Here is a 26,424-nt window from a genome sequence, read left to right on the forward strand (position 1 = left end):
TGCTGGCAGCTGGTAATGTTGGTTTAGCTTAAGGACTGGACACAGATGGAAACAGGAAGCCAGACTCTGTCCAAAGGCTACAAAATTCTCCTTCAAGCAGCTCTAAATTCTCCTGAATTAAAGAATTCTTTGTGACTTTGAGAAATATACTGATTATTTTCCTTTTATATCTAACATCTAAATAATTGAGTAGTATCTATCTTTGCATTTAAGTCCCAGCAAAAAAGAAAATTGCCAAGAATATCAAACATATCCTGCATTAATATAATGTAAACTGTGATGGTTAAAATAGAAAAACGCATTAACTTTGCATCACATTTAATTGAACTGACTGTCAGTAAGAAAGTGGAAACTGAACATATTTTTGACCATAAAAACTCAAATAAGAAAAGTAGATATTGATTGAATTCATATGTAATTCTTCTCAGGAACAAGATAATAAAAGGTGTTTAAAGTTACAAATCAAACAGGATTGTAAACAGCAAGCTCTGGGCACAAAATAAAATATTCAAAAGCACTTTTTAAAAAGGTGAGCTTTGAATGACAAAACATATTTTTCACCCCTACAAGAGTTACAGCTGTGCTGATTGGATGATTGGACTATTATCTGAATCCCCAAAAGGATGTTCACAACAGCTTGGCGATGCCAAAAGGCTGCGCATCCCACTTACCCCGCAGTTTTCATCTGACACCACAGAAGAAGAGCGTCCTTGGCGGAGCGCGTCTCCTTCTGGTCCGCCTGGCCCGTTTCCACGATAATATCCTGGATCTGATGAGGAACAACAAGCACAGCTGGATGGTAAATAATGGAACTGAACTAATGACGGCGAGGTTTGCAATCAAACAAGTACAACTCACAGCAGAGGAGAACACAAAAGCTATCTGATATGACATGTTATTAACACGGAACATTTTTAGCAGAGTGGCATGAAAACCCCTTTGAAATACATAATACATGATAGCTGGCAGCAACATGAGGAATTAGTGTAAAACAAAACTAATCTAAAGAGGTAGATCATCGATGTTATCGTCCAACTGGGTTTTGCACAAATCTAAACCTGTGGTCCAGCTGCTAGAAGGACGGGTGGTGATTATCGAAGTTCTTATTTTCCCACACGGCGGGCCGGTAATTAGAGCAGCGATGTGATCTGAGAGACGGGCCCTGAGAGAGGGCTAAATTTAGCCGGCTTTGGTTCTCCTTGGTTTACGCAGGCTGAAAAGATACAGACGAGGACCGAGTCAACTCCTTTCTTTCCCGTTTCTTCTTCCCTCTCTCCTCTTTTTGAACAGTCTGAATAATGCAGGAGGCCATATTGTTTGAACTAACGTGTCTAAAAATAACAGTGTTGCTGTCAAATTAAAAATAAATATATGCCCCCCCCCATACAGGAAGATAAAAAAGAGTCAAACAGACACGGCTTTCTGATGTTCTGGATGTGCTTCTAACAGCGGATGATAACGGCTGGAACCTGAAGGCAGCACATTCGAGGAAAGAGAGAAAAACATCCCGAGGCTGCCTGGCTGAAGCTGTTTGTCTGCGCTACATGCACACACTGCCAAGTAAGACTAAAACGGGTAATAATGTACTCTGATTAGTTTATGGTAGTTAAATCTTGGTGGCATATGTCTTTTCTCACTGGAAATCACACTACAGCCTAAAAAATAGCTGTAGCGTTTTTCAGCTAATTGACGACCTGGACACAAAAGCTGGACTTTGCGGTCAGAGCTTCCAAATATAAAATTAGTTTTACACTGTTTGTTTTATTTTGCAGAGTATCCCCTGGCTTTTATTGATGATTCATCTATTGAATATTATTAATAGTGATCATGGTGATATTTTATATAACAAAAAGGGTCAACCAGACTGTGAAAATCAGTAAAGAAAAACAATATGAGCTCTCAGGTTTCTCTATTTAGTTCACCTGGAAGCGAAGGATGATGGTCCAGATGAGGCCGAGGATGAGGCGGTGGTTGCCGTCGACGATGTCGTGGGACCCCATGTTCTCCAGGTGGACCCTCTGCTCCTTGAGGAACTGCAGAGCCTTGTCCACGTTCTCCAAACAGTGGATACGCATTCGGCCTTTGGTGGGTTTCGGCTGGATGTCGGGAACAGAAGAAAAAGAGTCGAAACACAGAAAGTTACAAAGGCAGGCGGGCACCACGAGAGACAGAGAGGGGTGCAGGACTGAATACAAAAAAGGAGAGAAAAGCATAAAAAATGTCAGGTTTGACTTTCTCACCAGCCGTTCACCCGACAGCACCTCCAGCAGTTTGATGAGCATGCGTCCGTCCCGCAGGTCCAGGTAGAGGTCGGAGATGCGACAGCCGACCCGGGACAGGATCGAGTTGACCCATTTAGTAAAGGTCTTCTTCTGGACGGCCTCACGCTCATCTGATGGGAGCACAAAGCGAGGGGAGGACATGAGCTCCGCGTGGGAGGATGAAACTTCACATCTACAGAGCAGCAACCAACTGGAGCTGCTGGAGATTAACTGTCCTGCTCAAGGGCACTTCAGACGGATGGAGGAAATCTCGTTAAAGCCTGGGTGCAGAGTTAAGCTGCCTGGACATGGTTATTGATGTTAGCTTTTCTCCACAGCGAACCTGCACTCAGAAATGATTGTTCGGCTCCACTAATTTAATCCAGCTCGCTCCAGTAACAGAATTTTCTAACTTCGCATCAGCTCTGCCTCGAAGAAATATGATCCACATGACTGTGGACCAGCGATGAGGCAGCGGGCCACTGGGCACGGACATGTTAAAAGGCCCCCCGAATCCCACCTGCTGTACATAGGTGATATTTTGCAGGTAACTGAGGCGCTGCTGTCACCTCAGAAACTGCATCTCTACTGAAGTGTTTGGCAGATGCACACCGACACTCCTCTGCATATGAAATATATCAGCACAATACACAAACGACATCATGGGAAACCATCAAAGGAAACATCAGATGCAAGCTCTGTTTAAAGACCAGTGTTAGTGTTTATTAATGAAATATCACCGTAGCCTCTGTGTGCCGTGTGGGCGTAATTTGAAGGAGGAAACACAACAACAACCAGTCACGGATTGAATTTGTTTGACTCGATATTAAAAACACTCTTATCATCAGGGCAAGGGTGAGAATTGGACTGATCTCTTTGAGTGTCACACAGTAAGTGTTAACAGTAGCCTTCAAACCGGGACTCTTTAATAATGTCTCCGGATCCATAACTTAAACTTCAGTTAGCAATTTCTTTTGGATAAAATGGAGTAGTGTACACCCACTCCCCCCCCCATGAATAACCAATAAATACCTTTTTACTTTGGATCCACAGCAGCAACGCTTCGCCTGCACTCTCTACAGCCTACTTTTTTCCCTCAACACAGGTCTCCTTGCTCAATTTTAAAAGCTCATGGGAGTCAGACCTGTGCAGGGAGCAGTCATGTAAACATTCACCTGCTAATGTCATTTGAGACCTCGCAAGATATGGATAACTCGATCATCAATCCTAATCCGGCAATATTTGGCACCTCACCCGAGAAACTCTCCAGATGTTTGGCTCTGTTCTACTTGTTTGTTCGGTTTTTCAGCTCAGATGTATGTGTGGGCGGGTTGTGGGTGGGAATGTGGGCACCGTCAGCTGGGCTGCTGGGTTTGGTTCCTCTGGAGGTTTTGAAGCGGTGAGTAATCACAACAAGAGTGGTCACTACTACTACTTACATGTGACACCACCACTTCAGGATTTTAATGCATATCTGATAGAAACCATCGCAAAATGACACTTCCCTGAGGAAAAGTCTCCTCCTCCTACTTGCAGAGAACTAAAGAAGTACTGCTGCACAAAAACACAATCATGATCTCTGCATGCATGCTGCACACATGCCCAAATTTACCCGACTGCAGTTTCATAGCTCAGGCGTGACAGTGGTGAGGAGCTGCAGAGAGCGAGGGCATCAGACTCGGAGATGTTTTTTGGGAGGATGAGCGGCTGCCCACGTGGTGACACATCGCTCACACTTGAAAAAAAAATCACGTCTGAACGCACGGCAGATGTGCCTCCTACTCAGCGGCGCAAAAAAATAAGACTAATTTAGATACGACCGTATGTTCTGCGTGACCCAACGTTCTGTACTCTGCTTGTTTTGTTTGTGGACACACTTCACCGGGGAATGTGAGCGGCAGGGGGAGTCGCCGTGGGTGTGTGTTTGTAACTGGGGGTTACATCTGCATTTGTTAAGCATAGAAAATACACCAAATCTACCTGTATGATAGACTTTCTCCTACTCTGACTCCAACCGTGATATGTACTGATCAGGGATGCTTACAGTTACAGTCAAACTCAAATTCTACCCACAACTTTTTTGAAGAAACAGACGGGAGCAGCTTCATGTAGTGCTTCTTTATCAGGCTTTACAACAAAAACTACCAACTTTTGGTTGAATTTGAATACTGTGCTCGTTTTTAACGTTTTGAGCATCCTCTTCACAGCGAACTTGCCAAAAAAGTACGTTCAGACACAATGCATACAAACGGAAAGAGCTCACTGGAACGTTTTAACATTGTACTCGAGGGGGCCTCACTCAGTGATGATTAAAACAAATAAAGTCCCAGCAGGTAGCGCACGCTCACGCGTATTGTAGGCACAGCTTCTTAAAGTTTATCAGGTCAACCACTAGTGATGAGGCACTTTCTCCTCGACCAACACGTGACACCCCCCCACCACCCCTCGGGCCGCCTCGTACGGGTCGCCCTGTTTGTTCCCAAACCCCTGAAGACGACTGCTAAACTACGGAGTGCAAAGGACTGCATCCTTAATGACTCGGTGTAATAAATGATTCAGGCCCCGAGGCTGTGGAGAACAAGCAAGGAGCGGCTAAAGAGCAGCAACAGAGGGGGGAAAGAAAAAAAAAATAGAGAGAGTGGTGGAGGGAAGTTAAAGATATTGGATTAAAGGTTAAAAAGGAGAAGATAAAAGAGAGCAAGACGCGGGAGGAGACAGACAGGAGCAAAGGTAAACCAGGGAGGAGATAAAGCAGAGAGAGTGACTGAGATGAAGGCATTCAGGTTTAATCTACAGAGACCCGGCCAGGGAAACTGGAACAAGATACATTACCTACAGTGTCTCGCCATTCTGCTGAAAAATGACCCAGAAAGCATCAACAAAGCTCCAGCCTCATTCTCAGCGTCATCAGAGAGGAGAAACCAGGAGTTACTGTATGTAAAACACATGGCGCAGCACAGTACAGTAAATAAATCATGCCTCATTCTGCTCCCCTCAGCAGAACAACGGCACGCACCGCTCCGACACGGCCACGCCGACAACAGCGCCATGAAAAAGTAATGGAAATTAAAGACATGCAAAATAACTCAAAGTTCCAACGGGAGGGTCAGCGCATGGATTCACCACGAGCTTTCCCGCCGTTATCTGTTATAAAAGCATCTCTGCGTGCAACTATTTGGGCGGCCCGCCTTCAGAGGATTACACATTGGAGGCAGTAGGGGGTACAATTAGAGCTCAGTTATCCCGTATCAGCTCACATCAGGAGACCTTGAGAGGGGACGTGGTGCACATCGATGCTCCTGGCCATTTTGGAGGCATGGGATGACAGAGGGGGAGGAGGAGGGGGAGGAGGAGGAGGAGGAGGAGGATTGTTTGCTCGCATGCATCCTTCTGAGCCGACTCTGCATGAGTAGTTCAACGAGCTCAACATGACAATGAGTACGCTCACTGCTGAACAACACAGCCCTCAGCAAACATCCGGCAAAAACTAAGTTCTGTTTAACCCCAAAATTCCAGCAGAGATTGAATTTCCTAAAAATGTCCTTTATTAGGACTAACACGACACAGAGACGACATCTCCAAAACAAGTTACAAGACAATACATAATCACTGTACAACAACATCAGAATCACAGACAATAAGATTTCAAAACATTAAAACATTAACAACGTTAACGACCAGTTTTCAAATGCTTGCTTCTGTGCGTGATGGATGCACGGTTGGGTTGATTTGGGCACAATTTCATCTTCACATTGACAGATGCATGCTTCCTACTGCAGGGACACATACAAATAGAGAAATAGAAACAGCCCACAACATGCTCTGTGGATCCTCTTAAGTAACTGGGACAAGATTTTTAGAAAGAGACGTTGCTATTCACTGCCATCTTGTTCCATTATAATCTCTACAACCAAAACAATCTAGACGGATAAAGAGTATAGTTATGGATGTTTCATTGTAGGGTGAACTGCCCCTTTAACCGTTTGGATCAAAGTTGGTGTACTAGCAGGTTTAGCTGAAAGAGAGTCCTGACTTTTTGAGACACTGAGCTACACCTCATGAATAGAAAAGTAGCTGTAACAGTTCATCTGATGGGCTGACCTCAATTTAACAGTATGTTTAATGTTAGCTTGTAGTTAATGGTGCTGAAGCAGAAGCTGTCGTTGTCATGCCGTAAGTGCAGCACGTCACATGACAGCGTCCAACTTCTATCACTTTCTGACACAGTTTTTTCCACACTGACTGACTGACTGGCTGACTGGACCACAGCAGCAGCAGCAGCAGCAGCATCTTGTCGCTGCTTTGACCAACTTTCCTGCACGCGCGTCGTTACAAGACGTACTAAACATTCCTCTGTTTCACATGCTTTTACTCTGTAATCTCTCATCCACTCTTTGAAAGACCCCATGACTTATTCATGCTGATGGCTTTTCCCTGTATACAGCCTGATCCGGTTTTTTTTCCCCCACCGTCAGCTCTTTACTGGATGTGACCCGGTGGTCCTACAGAGCATTGATACATGTCTGAGTCATGGCACAGCCAGCGCTACCTGTCCCTGCAGCCATGACACCATGTCATTATAAACCGTCCTGTCCAGGAGGGAAGATGAAACAACTCCTCTGTTGGCTTTCTTCACACATGAAACTTGTATCCTCAAGACATGTTTTAGGTCTACAGCACAGTGGGCTGATAAAATGTTGTCATAGGCTGCGTTGACATTTCTACAACACATTGCATGTTTATGACTTGCATATTTGAGGGTGGAGGTAAGCTGCATTTCAAATTTTGTAAGCGTCACACCGCTGGATGTTATTTAGGAGACCGTGAGACAGTTCCCAGCCACAAAACCAGGTGTTTTTAACAAGACCTCGGGACATCTCATGCTGCGTTTGTGACGACCAAAACAGATATTTTAAGACAAAACATGATCTATTCTGACCCCTAAGCAAGTGTTTTAAGATGAAATTGAGCATCAAACCTAAATATTCATATAGTTTCTAAACATCACCAACAATTATTATGGCCATTGGGTTGCAGTGTGAGTCTGAATTGTCTGAGCTTTTTGCCACATGTTTGTTGATGCTGCAGAAAGAAAACAGACTTGTGTTTAGTCGCAACGATTAAAGGGAAACTTCACAAAAGTCTGGTTTTAAAGTACGACTGCAAAATGTGAAAGAAAAGTTGTGTACAGGCCTTTTTTGAAGAGATTAAAGGAGATTGAAGAAAGGCAACACCTATCATTTAGTGGACCAAACAGTGGGTGAACAAACAGAGTTGAAGAAAAGCAGCTTGAGGGTGTGCCGGCGCTGCACACTGTTCATAATGCTCACGCAAAGTTCACCACAGGCTCGGACGCATGTGTCTCCCAAATGCAAAAACCAGCAGAAAAATCACTTAAGTCAAGTCGGTTTTCTACTTAAGTCATATTCAAAACAGATCGTACCGGAATTGACTCTTTAAACAGTCTATTGTGGGTCCAACAATGGCGTAAGAGTGCAACACTGGAGTCCTCTTTTCATTGTAGGTGGAGAAGGAGCATGAGAAAAGACAAAGATTGACAAAGAGCTCATATTCACAATAATGTGAGGGTCGAACTCACGGGAGAGAGACTGTAATTCTGAACAGCACGCAGAGAAGACTAAAGGCTGAGAGACTTCAAGTGGAAGGTGTGCAGACAGAGTTGGGTAAAACTAAAAGGTCAAAGGTCAACGTGTCACAAAAGCAACTAGACGGGAGGAAGAAAAACAGCAGAACGGCCAAAGAGTCCAGTCCTAAGAAAGACGTAAGAAAAAGGATGAATGGTTGAAATCAATAAATGCAAAACGGCTTGTTTTCCTTCTCTTTATCTGTTTATTCCTCATGCTTCTGTGCTATCGCTGTTCTGTCCGACTTGATTCTGGCGACCAGATCTCCCTAACAGCGGCTGAATAAAAAGTTAATAACATTTTCATGACGTGCAGCCGGTGGATCGATACGCTTGTCTCCGAGCGGCCCCTCTTCAAAAGTTTGCCGCTTCACGTATCAGTTGGCTCTCCAGAATCCGTCGATACTTGAAATCAAGCAGGGGCAGAGGGAGAAAAAAAAAAAAAAAAAAAGCATGTTTCCCCTCTCTGTTCCTGCATCGTCTCCTCCATTTTCTTCCTCTCGCTAATGCACTCCTGTCATCAGGGGAGTTGGATAGCATAGTGCAAGCTAACAGAAATCCACAGTGACGGCATACCCTGCTCTTAAAACCTTAATAACGCAGGCAGGGGAAAGTTAAACCGCCAGAGAAGAATGATTATTTTTTAACACCGCCGACGCAGTTATTCGGGAAAAGAAAGGAGGTTAGGATCAAAACGAGGGAGTAGCCTGTTATTCGGAACAGTTTGTGAAGGGTGAGGGCCATGTGGAGAAAAGGTGACGGGGGATATGTATGAATATATTTGTTATTTTCAAAGAGAGAGCAGAACGTTAAGGGTGCACACATGTAACACTACCTGGCAATGAATGGCTTTGGAGGGAAAAAAAAGCATCACAACCTTTTTAGGAGTTGGCCTATGAATTATTCAAAGGCAAGTCAGTGAACAATTGGGGCACAGCCACAGCTTCCTGAAAATAAATAAATTACTACCATATACGTTTTAATAAAAAAAGAAAAAAAGGGCCTCGGCTTTAAAAGCTCTGATTTTTTTTTTTTTTTTTCCCAGCTCTCGCATCGGGATGACAAACTAACCTCACACTTGCTCACATCACAGCCCAGCCTCCCTGCACTCCCGTCCCGGCCTGAACACAAACACAAGTTGAGGGAAAGGGAGGGGCGTGATTGGAAAAGTGTTATCTCTCTCATCTGTGAGGCCGAGCTGGCCGGCCGGTGCGAGGGATTTACAAACTCCCCCCCCCCCCGACACAGCGCAGGTGCACAAACACACGTAGCTCTCTCCCATCAGGACCCCTGTTACCTTGCAACTGCCTGAAGCGTCCGTCCAGGATGGAGTTGAAGCAGATGTTGGAGGTGCTGTAACTCAGCCAGCGCGCCCGCTTCATACTTTTAGCCGAGGAGGAAGAGGAGGAGGAGAGGAGGGCGGGGGGCGGGTGAGGGTGAGAAGGTCGCTGACGTCTGGGGGTGCAGGAGGAGGACGAAGAGGAGGACGAGGAGAAGGGGGAGAGTCCCGCAGGCGCCACAGTGAGCGGGATGTGCAGGACGGTGCCGTTCCTCTCCGGGTGGTGTTCAGGCCCCTGCTGCTTCCCGCTGCCGCTGCTGCTGCTGCTGCTTCCCCTCGCCGACTTCCTGCTTTCGGGTCTCTGGGCCCGGTGGACCGCCGGGGTGCTCTTGCTCCGGCTGCTGCTCATGCCTACCCGGACGGGGGCCTCTTTTTCTGCCAGGGCATAGGTGCGGCTCGCAGCCTCCTTGGTCCCTCCGCCGCTGCTCCGGATGGCTGTGGTCTCCCTGCTGCTGGCCTTCAGGCTGATCTTGACCTCTCTGAGCCGGGGCTGGCTTATAGGGGCCGCACGCAGCAGGCACGGGCTGCTCATCCTGACCCCCGAACGACTACAACAACAACAACAACACGCAGCCCTGGAGCCGACAGAGGAGCTTGGCACTCCACGTCTCTCCTCTTCTCTGTCTCTTGGCTCTCTGTCCTCCTTTCCAGATCCCTCTTGTGCTCCCTCCCTCCCTCTCTTCCTCTCTCCCTCCCTCCCTCCCTCTCCTTCTTCCTTTCTCACTCTCTCCTCACCGCTGCCGTGACGACGCTATGCCTCCACTCTCAGGCGGCACAAGGGCTCAGGCAGGCAGCCTTCGGTTCAGTTCAGAGTGAATTCTCTCGCCCCATCCATGCATGCAATATGTTTCAATACGTCCACGCGACTCCCTCTCCCTCCACGCAGCGCTCCCACACAGTCGTGACATCACTGGATGTGAGGTGTATGGCACAGTTGTGGTTTCTCTTTCAATAAGCCAACATCCAATCTTTTTAAGGAAAGAGTCTTTTTTTGTTGTTGTTGTATTATGTAAGGAGCAGTGTAAATGGCTAGAGATCCAGCATGTTATGTATGAGCTGAGAAGGCACGCTGGGTGGATATTTCTGAGTTCACAAGCTGTAAATCAGCAGTGGGTGTCATTCAGAGCTTCTCTCAACTCCTGCCTCTCTCTCCTCACTTCCCTCCTTCTCTGTACCACTCTCTCTCTCTCTCTCTCTCTCTCTCTCTCTCTCTCTCTCTCTCTCTCTCTCTCTCTCTCTCTGACAGGAAACACTGATTGCATTACAGAAACATCAGTGCAGCAGCAGCAGCACTCCAACACAATATCACCAACACCCACACAGAAGCCTTCATCACTTAAAGAGACAGAAAGAGACAGAAAGGACTAGCCGCTAAACGATCCACCTTCAAACTCGACTTTGAACAGTTTGGCCAGCCAGATGTTCGACCGGACATCAAAACCAAAATGTTTTTTTTGGTGTAGATGGACGTAAATGTGTGCATGGCATCGAGTGCTAACAGCTGGCATCGACTGTTCGGATCAGACAGTTCTTGATTCTAACTTGTAATCCTTAATTCATTCGCTCATCCATTTTTCATACTTGTAATGACTTTTTCATAAATGCCATTCAGGGTATTTGCATTCTGTAAATGGCCATCTAGTTACACAAAGGCACTGACATGAATAGGAAATGGAACTGAAGTTAGATCTGATCTAGAACCATTTCACCTGGCGAGGCGGCCGGATCCACGACATCACGTGACCCAGCTTGCAGGGTTCAAGCTAGGCCCTGGTGGCAGAACTGCAGTGGTTCAAGAGACACTATGTTAGAAGCTGCTTCTAAAGAGGCACAGAAGCTGCTCTAGCATTGGTCATGACAGAACAGCCCACAAGTGGCGTCCGTCCAATCTGGTGCAGTCAGCCAGGGAGTTTTAGCCTGTGTTGGTCAAGCGTCCAATGCCGAGAAGCGGCACAAGCCTTCACGTCCAAAAGCACCTCTTTGGACACATACCATGAAAACAATATGTAAGTCCCTGACTGTGTCCGGTTCTCATTCTTCGGCCAAATGGCTCCGACTGAAAAGAACATTTCCCAAATAGCTCACAAATAAAATGTCATTTTTGAAAAAGCAAAGTAATTATCTGAAGCAGTTGGGTGCTCTTGTGTTTAGCAAAAGTAAGTCAAACAAAGAGGAATATGTGTTTTCGGTGGAGGAGTAATACACACTTGGTGCTCTTGTGAGTATTTACAGCAGCAGGGATGTGACTCAAAATAAACTACAGCACACATTTTCAGGAGGGAGCATGTCAGGACTTGTCATTCCGCAGAGGTGTCCAAACAAAAGTCACATTTTAGTATCTACAGAGCAACAGCAGGCAAATATAGCCATACAAGTACCGAAGCTGTCATATGATAACCTGGTGCTACCCAGAAGTCCCTCCTCCATGGAGCTGAACTCATGTTGTACCACCTTGTGTCTGACCTCTCTTGTGTCTACGGCTTTGCAGAAATGAGCACTGTGTGACCCTCCGCTCCCCTTTTGTGTTACGCCTCCTTCTACCACGGAGACGCTGCTATTTTAAAACCCTGAGCAGCCACCCCGCAGGTGTGTCACAGCCACCAGCTAAGCCAGAAATGCCAGGGATCTGTGCTATGAGAGGGCAGGGCAGCTGTCCAGATCGGTCAGACGCTGGTCATTCTGGGAATGCGCAAGTGATCCCGGTTACTTGCAGAGGGTGTGGAGCGGTGTCCGGGCTCAGCTGCTATTGGGGGTGGTGAAGCATTCACACACAAACACACACATGCACACCAACATCTGCAGACCTCTAGCTGAGAGCTCCGGAGTCAGATAATGAATCACCTGCTGGGTGATTTTGTGGTTTCTTTGATTGAATCTAAGTGAAGGTCAGTGACACATTCGAGCTCATCCAAACCTGCCAAAGTTGAGCTGACACCCATTATAGCTCATCCGCTATGCCCTTTTTTTTTTTTTAAAGAGACACTGTCATCTCAGAGATCCGTCACATGAATGCCTCGGAGAGGACACAGCCTGTTTGCTATGCAAACACTCACCTGCGAGGGCCTTGATGCGCGAACGCTCAAACAGCCGGGCAGAGCTGTTGTCATTGTCTAGCTCCTCGTCGGTGAGGTCGAAGCGGGTGTTGATGTGGCTGTACTGCTGCGTGATCTCCGCATTGTCAAAGTCTGTGGTGGAAGTCATGGCGGTAGCCAGCGTGGCGGGCGGGTGAGGGGACGGCGGGCGGCGTCCTCAGGTGGTCTGGATGTGTGGAGAAATGAAGCAGGGGGGACGAAATGACAGGATGGACCTCTGATACTGGAGGTAGTCTGAAACAGAGGGGGGCAGACAGACAATAGAGGCGTTAATATGATTGATTATGAGGATTAACGGGGGTTCAGCACCTATTAATGATAAAAGTATATCATAAATCATAACAGCGGGCGAGCAAAGACGCTTTAAGTCTCCCTCCCAGCAAAAATGTGTTTTTTTTTCACTTTGTTGCATCACTTGGATGTTTGACCTTCGCGGAGCAGATTGATGAATGTGCAGAGTTTGACACGAGGAGGCAGTTTCTCCGAGCGCAGTCTGAAGGAAAAGTTGCAGATGGAAACTCGGGTGAAGTGTTTTGGGGTTTTTTTTGTAGTCAAGCAAAACATTTCTGGAGCCTCACGGCAAAACAGCATCGCGGCACTCTGCTAAACAACTGAAGCAGGTGGCACGAGAAAGTCGTTATGAAAAGAAATCTATTTGAAACAGGTACACTCACACTGGCCCTGTGATAATCTCCATTTTGTGTGTGTGTGTGTGTCACTCTGCTCGGCTGCCTGCGGTGTGTTGGAGTCCTCTTTGTGTGGAATGGCGGGTTGAAGGGTAACCGCTCAGATAGCTCTATCTGGGTGCAGCATAGCTCTCTTATCGTGCTTCACAGGGGGGAGGGCAACCCTTCTGTACTGCAGAACATGACGAAGACGCCTGCTTTTGAATGATGCCGCTCACGTAGTTTGAACCATAAGAGTGTGAGTGTGTGTGTGGGGTTGAAGGGTTTCTCCCGGCGCGTATTTGTGAGGAAAAGCGTGTGAGGCGAGGCCGGGAACTTGTGTCGATACTGTGGTAGAGAAACAAGACCAAATATTTTTCAAAGCAGAGATTTGGGTGATGATTTATAAAATTAAATCATAGATAAGGCAAATGTTCTTCTTCCCATCTACTCTTTGTTTTAAATACATGTCCTTAACTACTGTGGTTACAAGGAGTATTTTGATTTAATGCTGCTGCGTCTCCTCCACTACAGTTCAGTGGGAAAGTTAATGAAGTGGAATAGAAATATAAAGCAACATCATAAAATGGAACATCGTAAGTGCGGGGACCTAAAAGAAAAGTAAATATACTTAGTCACTTTCCATCACTGCTGACACGACTTCACAATGTGACCACAGAGGCCGTTTCTCCAGCAAAATCCAGAGAAGAGGCCCCCTCAGCGATGCACAATGATGGCATCCTACAGGTCTCCAGTATCAGCCGTCTGCAGGCGGCTGTTATCAGTCCGGGGACGCTCCACCCACCACCGGGGATTCCCTTATCACCCCACACACGACCTGGACCAGGACGGCTGCACAACAACGCGGCACAAAAAAAAAACCCTCCTTACAAACCCCGTATCCACAAACTGTCAGCTGTTTACAAAACCTGTAAGGCTGTAATCGCCTCGGCCGCCGAACACGAACCGCGGCAAATTAAGTGTGTGCGAGCTGAGCTGCGACTTATTGTCAGTGATTCTGCGTGAGGCGAGGGCAAGCTGCGGCGGTCCAGTGACAGAAAGTTCACCGCCTGCCACTTTAAGTGTGTGCCTGTCAATAGCACAGGGAGTCGTCCTTCTCGCGGCGCCCTTGGGCCTCCTGCTCACTCACAGCAGGTCACCCTGTCAGCTTCCTGCAATGCAGAACAAAAGTCTAAAAAATCCCAAATTAGATGTAGCCACTAATAAACCAAGGGTAGCAGAGCAACTGCAGCTGTGAGGTGTTTCTTACAGAGGCGAGTTTTGACCGAAGAGTGACTCATTTGGAGCAACACTACTTACTAAAAACTACAAGCTGTTTTATTATTTCTCATCCACCTGTGTTTTGATGATGAACTGAAGGACACTATTGGGCCTCTGGCGGAGTTATGCTTTCTACTGAGAGCCATTTAAGTTTCCTGTCATAAAGGACTTAAGTGATTCATCTGTGATCTTAATTGGTGACGATTCCAGGAATTGACCGTTTGATTGATCAACAAATGTCATGTTGACTAGTTTAGATGTGTCTGATGAGTTCAGCAAAGCTAACAAGTGTAAGGCTGAGCGAGTACTCGGCTCAATCAAGTATCATCGGCATAAAATGTGTCTACACCAGGACTCGGGATGAAGTTTATAGATAATCTCGATCCATGAATAGTTGTCCAACTCTTTGGATTAAAAAACACCGACCTGGAGCTCAACTCTGAGGCTGTTCTGTCAATAGTTTTCTTACAAACAATGAATGTAACACCTCCTGATCAACTTCTGGTTCGTCCCACTTGCCTCCAATTTAATTTCCGCCTATTCCAGCACAGATTGGGATGGAGGTAATCAAGATGGTTGAACAGATGCAGATAATGTACTCACTCATCTCTGTGTAAGTATACAGTATTATAAATCATATCACTTGGTGTTACCATTGTGAACTGTTTGGCATATATTCAATGTGAAATTGATTGCCTTCTACTGATAACACAAATAAAACACTTTGGCACCCGTCTTGTATTTCTTTCTCCTGCCTGTAGTAGATGAAGCCCTCTCGCCTCACGGTCCACTGAATACATCTTTTTTTTTGTTGTTTCTATGGCTGCACATTGCGAGCTGGTGAGTAAGGTGCTGGATAATTTCTCGAAAAGTCGTGGAAAATGTCAAGAGGGGATGATTAAAATGTCGGCTGGAATTTCCCGAGATACTCGAGAGCTGCTTGACCTCAGACGAAAACAAAAGCCGATTGCACTTCTTTTTATTAAAACTCACGTCGCATTACAATAATAATGAGACGGGAGCGCTGATATCTGCGGACGCAGCTGGTTAAAAGGTGTGAATGAGTTTTTTTCTCGTTTCTGAAGTGTGGGGGGGAAAAAAAGCTTCTCTTTGATGATAACCTCCCCGCCGCTTGTGATTTTAATCGACTGCACTCTGCGCTGTAAACAAATATGAACAACGTAAACACCAGATCAGTGCTGGAGGTGAATCAAAACGACTCTGGAAGCGGCTGGAAGCAAACTCCCCGCCGAGGCACTCTGAGGAGGCAGGGAACGCATTAGCCGGCCGGGTCGAGAGCACATTATTTCTGAGGACGGAAGAGGATGAAACAAGAGATGGGTGTGGTCAAGTCGCGTGACCTCCAGCCTGTGTGTGAAACTGAGAGGGAGGCACGTCTGTGGCTGAGATGGAGTCAATCTGAGGCACGAACACGAAGCGGATGGAGATCGATACGGAGGGAACGTCGATGTCTACATCAACATGCTGCTTTAACAAAACACGTGGTGGAAATCCAGCCTAAAGTGTGCAGGCAAAAAAAAAAAGGCTCCTCTGTTGTGGTCAATATCTGTTTTGACTGCAACAATACTGGAGCCTGTGAGAGATTATAAGGGAATCGATAGTAAACTATTCCTGGAGTGTGTTTACACTGAAAAGTGGCTGCTCGTCCAGACGCGGCGACACACTCACACTTGTCCTTTTAAGGGGAATGAGGAGGGACGACTCCTCTGCTCTGAGAAACAAGTTTTCTTTAAACTTCCACTCCACCATATTTCAGAGACAAATACTTTACTTTTACTCCACTGCATTTATTCGATAAGTTTACTTAGTTACTTTGCAGATCACATTCTGCAGCAGAGCCCAGAAGCACATTTTTAAATGAATCTATTTTATTAGCAGTCTGACAAAAAGGACACTGGTTTCAATAACCAGGAGGGGAACCTCTGTCTTGTGCAGGAAGCTGGTTTGTTAGTTTACGTCAGCAGAATCCATTTCTAAACTACATTAGCTGCTGTTTCTCTCGGTCAGCAGAGTGGAGAGAGGCATCGAGACGAGGCTTTCAAGAACATCCCACCCGACTCCGTTCACAAGGAAATCCACAACCCAGCAGAATTTAACAACTTAAACTAATCATCCACAGGTGACTGAGACAGACGGGGAAGGACTCACTTATTAGATCAAGATAAAATCCATTCAAATATGGACAGTATTAATACATGTAAATTGCAACAAATTGTTGCACAGAGCTTCTATCAGTAAACATACAACTAAATGAGGGGTGTGGCAATATAGTGACATTGACGTTAACCAAGACATTTTTTTTAAAAAAAAGGAAAAACTTTTAATAATAATGTGTTAATAATACACATATGATAATGTTCCGATTTCAGTGCCCCTTAAATATTTTCTGTTTCTTTCTATTCTTGCACATCAACATCATGAAAACTGATGAAGTGTGACCGTTCTCTGACTCTCCCTCCACCTCCCTGCACTTGTTGAGTGTAATTCATTTGCCAGAAAACAGATAATGAACAAAGATCAAGTTTAGTTAATAATATTATTATTAATATAGCAGTATTATTTTTTCCAAAATATTCTACATTTAACATTATAATATCACATTTTTTAAGATAACCATGCAGTGTGAATCTGATGTTGTGACAGCCCAGATAATGTGTGTCATTTCACTTTTACTTTGATGAAAACAAAAACAGCACCGGAATCTCAAGCGTTATTCATATGGGTGACTTTCACATTTACTTTACTTCATTTATTTTGCTTAACATATAACTAAACTGATATAAATAAGTTTCACCTTGAGCAGCCGCAACATTAAAAGTCTACAAACACATTAATGCAATAGTAATAATGATAATTCAATAAAATAAGATGCACATTTGGCTGATTGTGTACTTTTAGTTTGATATTTTCTATTGGGGATATTTAGATGTAATGCAGCATTTCCCTGGTGTGATACTGATACTTTTACTTTTTGAGGAGAAGGTCAACAGATACAAAACAACACACACTGTACATGTTTTTGTTTTTGCAACACTCAAACTTTTTAACTAACAAAAGGCCCAAATGAGTGTTTGTGGCAGAGAACCAGGGGTTACAGAGTCACTGAGGAAGTTTTCCTTTCAGCAACAAATGTGCGCATCACATTAAACCAGCCTGTCAGTGTGGGCTGACCTTCTTCTAACCCATCTTTTTCGCACCGTTACTTTTACGTCGGCTAACCAACTTTAGTTGCGCGCACTTCTCCCCTCACGCGTAAACATGCGCGCTGACGTCGTCTTGCGCACTTCCAGCACGCCTGCTCCACTCTGACAGATAACGAGCTGATAACTCGAGACTTTACCGAGATGTAGCTTAATGAAGTAGGCTGACTTTAACAGCAGTGCGGGCTCATTTTAAATAAGTAATTAGCCTTTAAAAAAAAAAAAAAAAAAAAAAACAGTCTCTGGAGACGACGTCATGGTTTTAAGATGGCAGGCCTGGTCCAACAGGTGGTTCAGAAGGAAACTTTTAACTCTGCTTCAAACAACGGCAGCGCAAATGGAACTAGCCGCATCACAGAAATGACACGAAACTATTTTGGCCACTGATCAATAATCTCATTTAACAATGTGCGTAACTCGCGCTGCCTTCAATTTCCACTTACTTGCTTCTGGATGTCGTCCTGCCCCAAAGTGTTTATGTTTGAGCCTTTCTCCCTGCCAATAAAGCAATTATAATCCCATTGAAGCAGCGGGGTGCCGGTCAGAGCGGACGGAGGGTCTCCACAGCGCGAGGAGGGCACGGGGGTCGAGGGAAAGGGGCTGTGTGCGCCGCGCGCTCCACGCTCATTCCCGAAAGCCAGCGACTGACCCACCCTGCCGGGTTAAAAATAAAGTGGGCGCATCCAGTACATGATCTGAGCGCGCAGGGGACGGACATTCCTGACAAGAGCCGGTGACTCTAAATGGCAGAGACACTTTCTGATCTCCTGTGCACCCCCCTCCTCCCTCCTCCACCCCGCCCCTTGACCGGGCTCTAATCGCACACACACAACACCCACCCACCCCTCCACCTCCACCCACCAGCCAACCCCTCTCATAAATGTCACCTCTACTGCTGCCCCTGCGTGCCATTCGACATGCGGCGCAGAGAGGAGGAGGTCCGGACGTGGAAACAAAACCTGGAGAAACATCCTCATATTACAAAAGGATGTCCATCAAAACACCTGGAAACACCTGTCAGATCACGTGACAGCAGGGGGGGAAGTAACAGAGTAAATTTACATTAACATTTTCATTTTATGCTACTTTGTACTCACTACATTTGAAAGGAAAATTAACTTCTTTAATCCGATAGCTGTAGATAGAACTTACTTTTCAACTTTTCAAAGGAAAAGTTCACCCAAAAATGAAAACAAGCTACTCACCTCCATGACAAGTGGAAGACAGGTGCAGTTTTGTAGTTCACAAAACATTTCTGGAGTTTCACAGTGAAATGGTGTGTCTTTATATTGAAAACATGTCCCCATCTACTTCCAGTGCCTGGATTTTTCTTTTTTGTCTTCTGTCCCTTTACAAAGCTGGGCTCCTATTTTCCCATCAAAAGGTTTGGTTTCAGTGTTCAGGGGTCAAAGGAAAATAAATAAAGATTAAAGAAAAGTCGAAAAAAAAAGCAAGCGAGTCCATTTAGCTGCTAATACTGCCAAGCAGGAGTTTAAACAGTTTTTTTTTTCAATCATAGATGAATATTTTTACATTATTGCATTTGTTTCTTGGTAAATCTGTACTTTTTCTGCCACTACCTGTCATATAATGTTAATACACTATTAATCCAGACAATTTCCACATAGTTATTGTCTCTTTTAAGTAAGCTAGTTTGGTTCTTATCACTGTATTTCTATTCACTATATAACTGTAGACTAAAAACAAAATGTTTCTAAAGGTGCAGAGGTGAATATAACCAATAATATAAGTCTATAACTGATTAAATGAGGGGATTTTGGATTCAGATAGACTGGTTACACTTACAGGGTCATCAAACTGTATTTACAGGTCTTGAAGTGTACCACTGCTTATGTCCACAAGCAGTTTAAGGCCTAAACTTGCATTGTGGGTAATGTAGGAAACAAGTTTTGCAAAGGATGAAGAATGAATTTAATAATAAAGTTAAAGTTAAACTCCTGTTGGCTATTGATTCAGATCGTTTGATTTTAAACTGTGACTTGTAAAACTGGTGTATTTAGCCTTTAAAGATAACACTGGGAACAAGCAACATAGAAACAAATGAGTAAATAATGAAAAAACAACATTTCACTTAAAATATGTATTGCATTCATTAAAAAAAAAAATGGCCGAACACTCGGGCCAAATAACATCTTATTAGCAAAAGGGAAGGTTGTTTATGATAAAACACATTTACAACACATTGTCAAAACATAAATAAAGTTTTTTTACACAATGAAATGAGCACTTAAAAATATATAGACATACATATATATATATAAAAAAGAAATCAGTACAAAAAGTGGTCACTCTGCTCCTTCAGTATGTTTGTCTCTTTCTCTTTGGTTACCCCGGAAACGTCTGAAGTCCCAAAACAGTCGAGAACTTTCAACTAGTGTAAATAATATGGCTTCATATCTGGATACAGCCGACCCGGCTTTGACTGAGAACAGTCCTGCCTTTGATCAGCTTCTGCATAGTTTCAGCGCTGTACAAACAAAAAACACACTTTTCCTTTTTTTTTTTAAATCTAACATTAATAAACTCGTTAACAGTTTTGTGCAAGCAGCCGTGAAAAAACAGCACCGTGCTTTGCAAAAAAAACCCATCACAACAATAGAAAAAACACATTCAACAGCATTTCAAACAGAAGGCGAGAGGAACAAAATAAATAGGACGGACGTCAGAAACAGGAGAGTAAAAAGGCCTTACAACTGAGCTTATGCAGATGTGGGGTACCATGTTGTGTCAGTATCTTACTGCAACTTTAATAATGAAATGAAGCGAGGTCAGAGGTCAGGGTCCACCACAGAGTAGCGTCCCTGCAGCTGGATGGGTCTTCATGTTACCTTATGATCAAAAAGTTCTCGACTTTCTGACTTTCTAACTCGCCACCTCCCTGTTTTGCTACAAACGTGGTTCAGAAACTTGCTTACACAGACAAACGTTCAGCTGAGGGGTAACTATTCCACTTTCCTTCCATACGCCACTTTAGTCTTCAACAGCCAGGATTAGCATTTCTTATCTTGGTGGGTTTTGTTGTTTTTTCTTCTGATGCAGGTTAAGTAGGAAAGGCTGGAGAGAGATAAAAACATACAGGGAGGAAACGCTAATCCTGTTTCTGATTTCGATAAGTGAAACTGGATGCTCATTTTGATCGATTTTCAAATTTAGGATTTAAATCGTGACACCCCTATTAGTGATTGTGTGACAATAACCGGGGTGGTGAGGGAAGCTGAACCTTACATTTAAATAAGTAGGGTCATTAAAGTTTTGATCAAACTTTCAAAAATGTGTCTTTTTTTAAGAACTATTTCTGTAACAATTACCTACTGTATAGTGCAATGAAAGGCTGAAGCAAAACATTAATCTAGGAAGGAAAAAAAAAATGGAAGAACATCCTATATTTTTCAAAAACAAGTCAAACTATCCAACCTTTAACCAAAATACATATTATTATACCCTCCCTCTTTTCTGACCTCCTCTCCACCCTAATACGTCTCACACAGTCACTTACATATACATATATCTTTCGCCTTTTTACTGGTGAATGACATTGAAAGTTCATTTTCTGCAGAGTTAAGGCTTTTTAAGTGGTTTAAAATATACAGTGCCTGAGGAAATAAGAATGTACATGGACTGTGACAAATCAGGGCTGAAAAGTATTCGCAAAAATTTCCTTCATATTGGATTGGTTTGGATGCGGTTTTCCTCATAAATAAAATATTTTGTAAGTCTTCCAGCTATCATTTTATTGTGTAAGTGGCTCGAAAACATTTATGCATTTAATTATTTGCAAAAACTGTTTGACCCAGAACTGTTACGAAGTGATGCTGCCTTTTGTGTATGGTCTTAATCTCAGGTGTATTTACAAGCTCTTGTAACAATTAGACTGGCTGCATCTATCTATCATAGATAAACAGACAGCAAACACTGGTGAAAAAACACACAAGTGGAGTAAATATACATCAAATTAGTGTAACCTTCAATTATCTGTTGACCATCTCTTAAACTTCAGCTTAAAGTTTCTTTTGCTATAACGTCGACCTTGTTGACTTTAACATTTGGCTTCCCTAAGAACTGACAGATGCAGGCATAAGGGAGCTAAATGGCTGATACTAACAGAATAGAATAGACTAATTAACCTTTTTCATCAAGTGAATTAATCAATAAAGCGTGAAAACTTTGTAGCTTTGCCATCTGGATAGTTAATTAACAAGCTGTCTAAACCTAAACGAGATACACTCAATGTGCCAAGTCAAGTCACTCCTTTAAACTTCTAATCAATCTTTGGTAAAATAGGATTACGATTGTTTTCATGCATTCATGTACATGACAAATACAAAAATACAGTTTCAAAATCTTATAAAAATACCTTCATACAAAACAAGCTGCTTCGACTGCGTAACTGGGAACCAATATCACCAACAGTGCTCTTAGAATGAAATTTAAAAAAAAAGTCAAGTAAAACAATGTCAGGTGCAAATTCAAAAGACAGACTAACTCCATGCTGGAGACAGTTCAGTATAAGTGCTCGTTGCTAATATGTCCTCATCCTGTGGATCTCGTCCTCATGAAGCGAGGAAAACGCCAAGATCAGCGATGACAGCTGCCTGTCTTCTGGCAACAGTGTTCAACAGTCGGTGAGGGAAGGATGGAGTTCCTACGTCCACCTGGAGGAGAACAAAATGATATGGCAAGGACGAACATTGTTCACATTAGCACTGCTTGGCAACCAGGGGTGTAATGATTCTGCAACAGACACGAAGCTGCGATACCACAGTTAATGCCAAATCACAGCCCTGTCTTCTAGAGCTGCTGCTCCTCCCAACAACCCGCTGTGTCACAACTTCATCTCCCCTACTTTCACTTTTAACCTGATTCACACTGACATGTCAGAAAACTCTTATTTAAGGCTGTTTACTGTCAGTCATGTCGCCAAAAGAGGAAAATAAATATTTTTGCCTCAAACCAGACTCCGTTCTCATCTTCAAAACACTGTAAAGAGCTGCCTGCTTCTGTCGACTGACTGAGCTCTACATAGGGCATTCAGAGGCTGCTCATAAATTACAGAAAGTTACTTTGCATTCCATTCACATCCAACTTTTTAAAGGAGACCTATTTTTCAGGGTTTTTGCTTTTCTTCGGTGTGGTATAAAAGTGAATGTAAGTTCTTGAAAGTTAAAGAGCCCAAAGTCTGCGACAACGGGAACTCCTCTCTCCCACAGAAACAGCTGCTCCTGAAAACCCTCGTCAGCCTTTAATTCTGTCATCATGCTACATCACCATACGTAGTGAGTGAGTGAGTGAAAATGTCATTAAAATAGACCAGCTTTTCTATACATAGAGACTTCCATATTACCAGACTACCGTTATACGTTATCTTTGAACACTAAAACATCCATGCTTTTACTGGCAGGTAAAATATTGTGGTGCTAGTAGCGATCATAACGCATATCAAGATTAATTTATAGCAATAATATCACACCTGTAGCAGGTAGATGACTCGGGTGACTTCCTGTCCACCACGTCTGACTGGCTGCAGGACCCAGCAGCTGGGCATCATCTCCCCTCGGACCGCATCCACGCTGGGACGAGGCAGAGACTCCTCAAACACAGATTGCATCGCCAGCACGGACAGGCCAGCCTGAGGCAGACAGAGGAAGAGAAAAAAAGCATTAATAAAACAGGCAGCGCAGCCTTTTGATCAGCCCAAAGACAACTGTACACTGACACTGATAACCAACATCTGACACAGTGTCTTCCACACCCACTGCCTCTGGGTCAGTCTTATTTTCGCTCAGTGCTGTTTCTGAGAGCATGAGCTCACTGTGGATGAAGAACTCGTAGTGCTGTTTATAATAGATTTAAATTACAAAAGACTGCACCGTCCAAAGGGTAAATGTAATTTTTCTCCTTCACATCATAGTGTGATTTTGTGAACAACTATGGTGCAGTTATTCAGAGAACCATATAAAAGGGCGACTGGCAGTAATCAGCAGTCCAGCTGGATGATCTTGCAGCTGTTCTTACCTGTTTGGACTCGGTGCTGATGCAGCAGAAGTCCCGCGGCTGGCTGAGGTGGCAGGAGGACGGGTCCGTTAATATGTAAACTAAACAGAAATGCATAGAAGACGTGTCAGATAAAAGAAATTAGATGATTAAAAACCTGAAATAAAATAAAATGTAAAAGGCTGGAGGCAAAGGAAGAGGATTTTGTTGCTACATATGGTTGAAAAACAGTTGATGCTCCAACCTCGAGTCAAAATTTAACATATTTATATAAAAAATAGGAAGATCCATCACAATAAACTCTACTTTAGAGCGAGGACACAAATAGACAAAACAAACTTTTGATCGGGGCGAAGTCGATGAGGTGAGAGTGATGGTGCAAAGGTGGCATATACAATACACTGCAGGTGTGAGAATGGAGTTGGTCATGCAATACAATGATGTAGTCAGTGATGAATGGAACTGGGGACTGTATAGTGCTACATAACTAATAGGTGCAGAAGCATCATATGACGCATATACATGAGCAGAGTCCATAAACAGCTTGCAGAAATATAAATAGTTTTGCCGCAAAGCCAAAAAAAAATTATTTGCAAAAATACAAAAAATATTTGCAAGGTAAACTCTTCTACCACGTAAAGCTCACAATGCAAAAACAACACACTTATCAGTATTTTATAAATTGCCACTTGACTTGATGAGTGTTTTATCTTAATGTTTCCAGTCTACTGATTAAATCTGCTTCAGAAAATAAGCTTTATATGAATATGTTGAAAGTCAAAGGTCCTATTTGTAAGAAAGTTCATTTTTGGGTCTCATTCCCAGCTTGTCATATTCTGACACTTGGTGACCAACCCCGACCTGTGCAACCCAAAGTATTTTGGGTTGGCAGGTTCAGTTCTCAGCCGTATTTTTGATGAGCTGGGAATGAGACTCAAACCTCAACCAAACCAGAACTCTTAATGTGGTGGAAATGTGGTAGAATTCCCTCTGATTTATAGCAGAGTACAAGTACAGAGCAGCACTGAATGGAAAAAGTAAAGTACATCAACCTCAAATTTGCACATACGCAACATTCTTGACATAATTTAATTTATTGCATTCCCCCATTCCCTGCATGGTACTGTACTGTACAGTAAACAAACCATTAGTGGATTAAGAGTAAGTAGAAACATTAGCTCACCAAGCTGAGTGCTGTCATCTAGTGGTCGTGTCCAGACAGAACGTACTGACTGATTATACATGTGGCTCTTGGACAGCTGGCAGATCACGTTCCACAGGCTGTCCAGGGGCCTGTCCAGCTCCCCGGCCCCCAGAAAGCCATGGACAGATGGGCTGGAGGAGGGCTTGTAGTAAGTCTGGATACCTCGTTCTTCTCCTTGGTACCTAAAGAAACACACACTTGATACATTAGCAAATTAATTGTACTTATCACTTTATCACTTTGCAGCTTATTAATCACATCAAAGAGCCCACAGAGAAAGTCTCAGAGACAGTCCTAACCACAGTGAAGGCAAGTAGACTCAAAGATAAGTGAGCTTATTGAAGTTAATGACTGAGCTCACCTCCAGCCTGCTGTGGCCATGCCCATTAGCAGGTTGCTCAAATCCCCAGAAGAAGCTAGTCGCACCTTTGGAGAAAGAAAATTCAACCTGATAAAAATGTCTGGAAGATAAGATCTTTATAATTTAGTCTGGAACAGTTGTTTTTAAAGGCTGGAAGGATTTTAATTGAAATACAAAAAGTATCATTTCTAAAGTTATGTCTTTTGTTACCTCAGCCAGAGCTCTGCCGAGGAGACTAGAGGTGATATCCTGATAGGTTGTGGATATAGAGGAAGAGGAGCCAAAAGAGGCGGTGCGTTGACGTGTACAAGCTTGGGGTGATGGAGATGAAGTCATCAGGGGCTCAAACGTGGTGACAGGAGGCTCAAGGCGGACGTCTAGCAAAACACAGATGGAATTTCAACACAGAGCATGCGGAGGTGGATAGAGTGGGCAAAACACAATTTGAAAACTAGGAATCATACATTAGTTAGTCAGTGTCCACTGGTATTTAAACTTTTATTTTTTAATCTAAAATGATTTAAGCTGAGACTGTTTTGCCCTAGTCTGTTTGGCTTTTGTGAATAACAGCCCAGTACTTACCGTGGGCAGACAGCCAGGCTCTGTGTGTCTTCACACTTTGAGGGCCACATATCGGAGGACGTGTCCTGACCTTCAGCCCTTCATCCAGGAACCCTGCGACCTAAACAAAAACAAAAACAGCAACAACAACACCATTACCCTCTGTGTTGCTCATTCAGAAAGGAATGTTACGGAAAAAAAAAAAAACATTTACATTTTCGGATGTTTCAGCGATCAAATCTCAAATTTATTGTATTGAGTAATGAGTAATTTTGGAGTACAAACCTGTCCATTTAGAGGTGGTCTGTTGCCATTCAGCAGCTGTGCAGTGTTGCCACTGTTATATCCTGATGTTGGTCCAGAGGAAAGGCTCAAGCTGGATCCGGTGCACAAGGTGCTGTTACTGGTTCTTGTCCGATGCCGCAGGTCATCCTGACCCACACAGGGAAGAATATATCAGTTAATTATTTTACACTGCAGTGTCGTAAATAAAACTTTGAGTCTGTAAAATCTTGTATATTTCTCTGTTTTAACCTAATTTCTTTGTGAATGTTGTGGACTTTTTTTTAAATAATCAGAGGATATTGTAATGTTGTGTTGACATTATTTGTCGATTAATTTAAAAAAAATCACTGAAGTCAGGGACTTCTAACAAACAATTTTCTGATATTTGAAACAATTATTTGATTAATGGAAACATAATAACCATATTGATATCAATGAAATTAAGTGACATATGGACTGAGAACTATTTTGTTCTTTCTGACACAAAGCTGAAGTGAA

At 43.7% G+C, this 26,424-nt stretch overlaps 2 protein-coding genes across 7 annotated transcripts in view; both read right to left on the bottom strand.

The window, feature by feature from the left end:
• sptb (spectrin, beta, erythrocytic) overlaps window positions 1-18,263 on the bottom strand; it is a 44,183-nt gene extending 25,920 nt beyond the window's left edge. The window contains exons 1-5 of one of the 3 annotated variants that reach the window (XM_037125181.1): window positions 17,947-18,263; window positions 12,298-12,570; window positions 2,241-2,392; window positions 1,923-2,096; window positions 672-769 (exon numbers count right to left, since the gene is read on the bottom strand). In XM_037125181.1, the coding sequence (XP_036981076.1) occupies window positions 672-769; window positions 1,923-2,096; window positions 2,241-2,392; window positions 12,298-12,445 (572 nt within the window). In that variant the 5' untranslated portion in view covers window positions 12,446-12,570; window positions 17,947-18,263. Of the gene's footprint in view, window positions 1-671; window positions 770-1,922; window positions 2,097-2,240; window positions 2,393-9,202; window positions 9,895-12,297; window positions 12,571-17,946 lie in introns of those variants that run through there. The other 2 variants (XM_037125182.1, XM_037125183.1) reach the window with 2 other exon arrangements.
• A 1,326-nt stretch (window positions 18,264-19,589) lies between these two features.
• The window catches only part of stard9 (StAR-related lipid transfer (START) domain containing 9), a 39,757-nt gene continuing 32,922 nt past the window's right edge, over window positions 19,590-26,424 (bottom strand). For all 4 annotated transcript variants that reach the window (XM_037071254.1, XM_037071253.1, XM_037071255.1 and 1 more), the window contains 8 exons: window positions 25,927-26,073; window positions 25,663-25,762; window positions 25,291-25,457; window positions 25,081-25,145; window positions 24,699-24,901; window positions 23,537-23,616; window positions 22,992-23,150; window positions 19,590-22,176 (listed from right to left, as the gene is read on the bottom strand). In XM_037071254.1, coding sequence (XP_036927149.1) covers window positions 22,075-22,176; window positions 22,992-23,150; window positions 23,537-23,616; window positions 24,699-24,901; window positions 25,081-25,145; window positions 25,291-25,457; window positions 25,663-25,762; window positions 25,927-26,073 — 1,023 coding nt within the window. In that variant the 3' untranslated portion in view covers window positions 19,590-22,074. The remainder of the gene's footprint in view (window positions 22,177-22,991; window positions 23,151-23,536; window positions 23,617-24,698; window positions 24,902-25,080; window positions 25,146-25,290; window positions 25,458-25,662; window positions 25,763-25,926; window positions 26,074-26,424) is intronic.

This window comes from Acanthopagrus latus, chromosome 16 (genome assembly GCF_904848185.1).
Source record: "Acanthopagrus latus isolate v.2019 chromosome 16, fAcaLat1.1, whole genome shotgun sequence".
NCBI lineage: Eukaryota > Metazoa > Chordata > Actinopteri > Spariformes > Sparidae > Acanthopagrus > Acanthopagrus latus.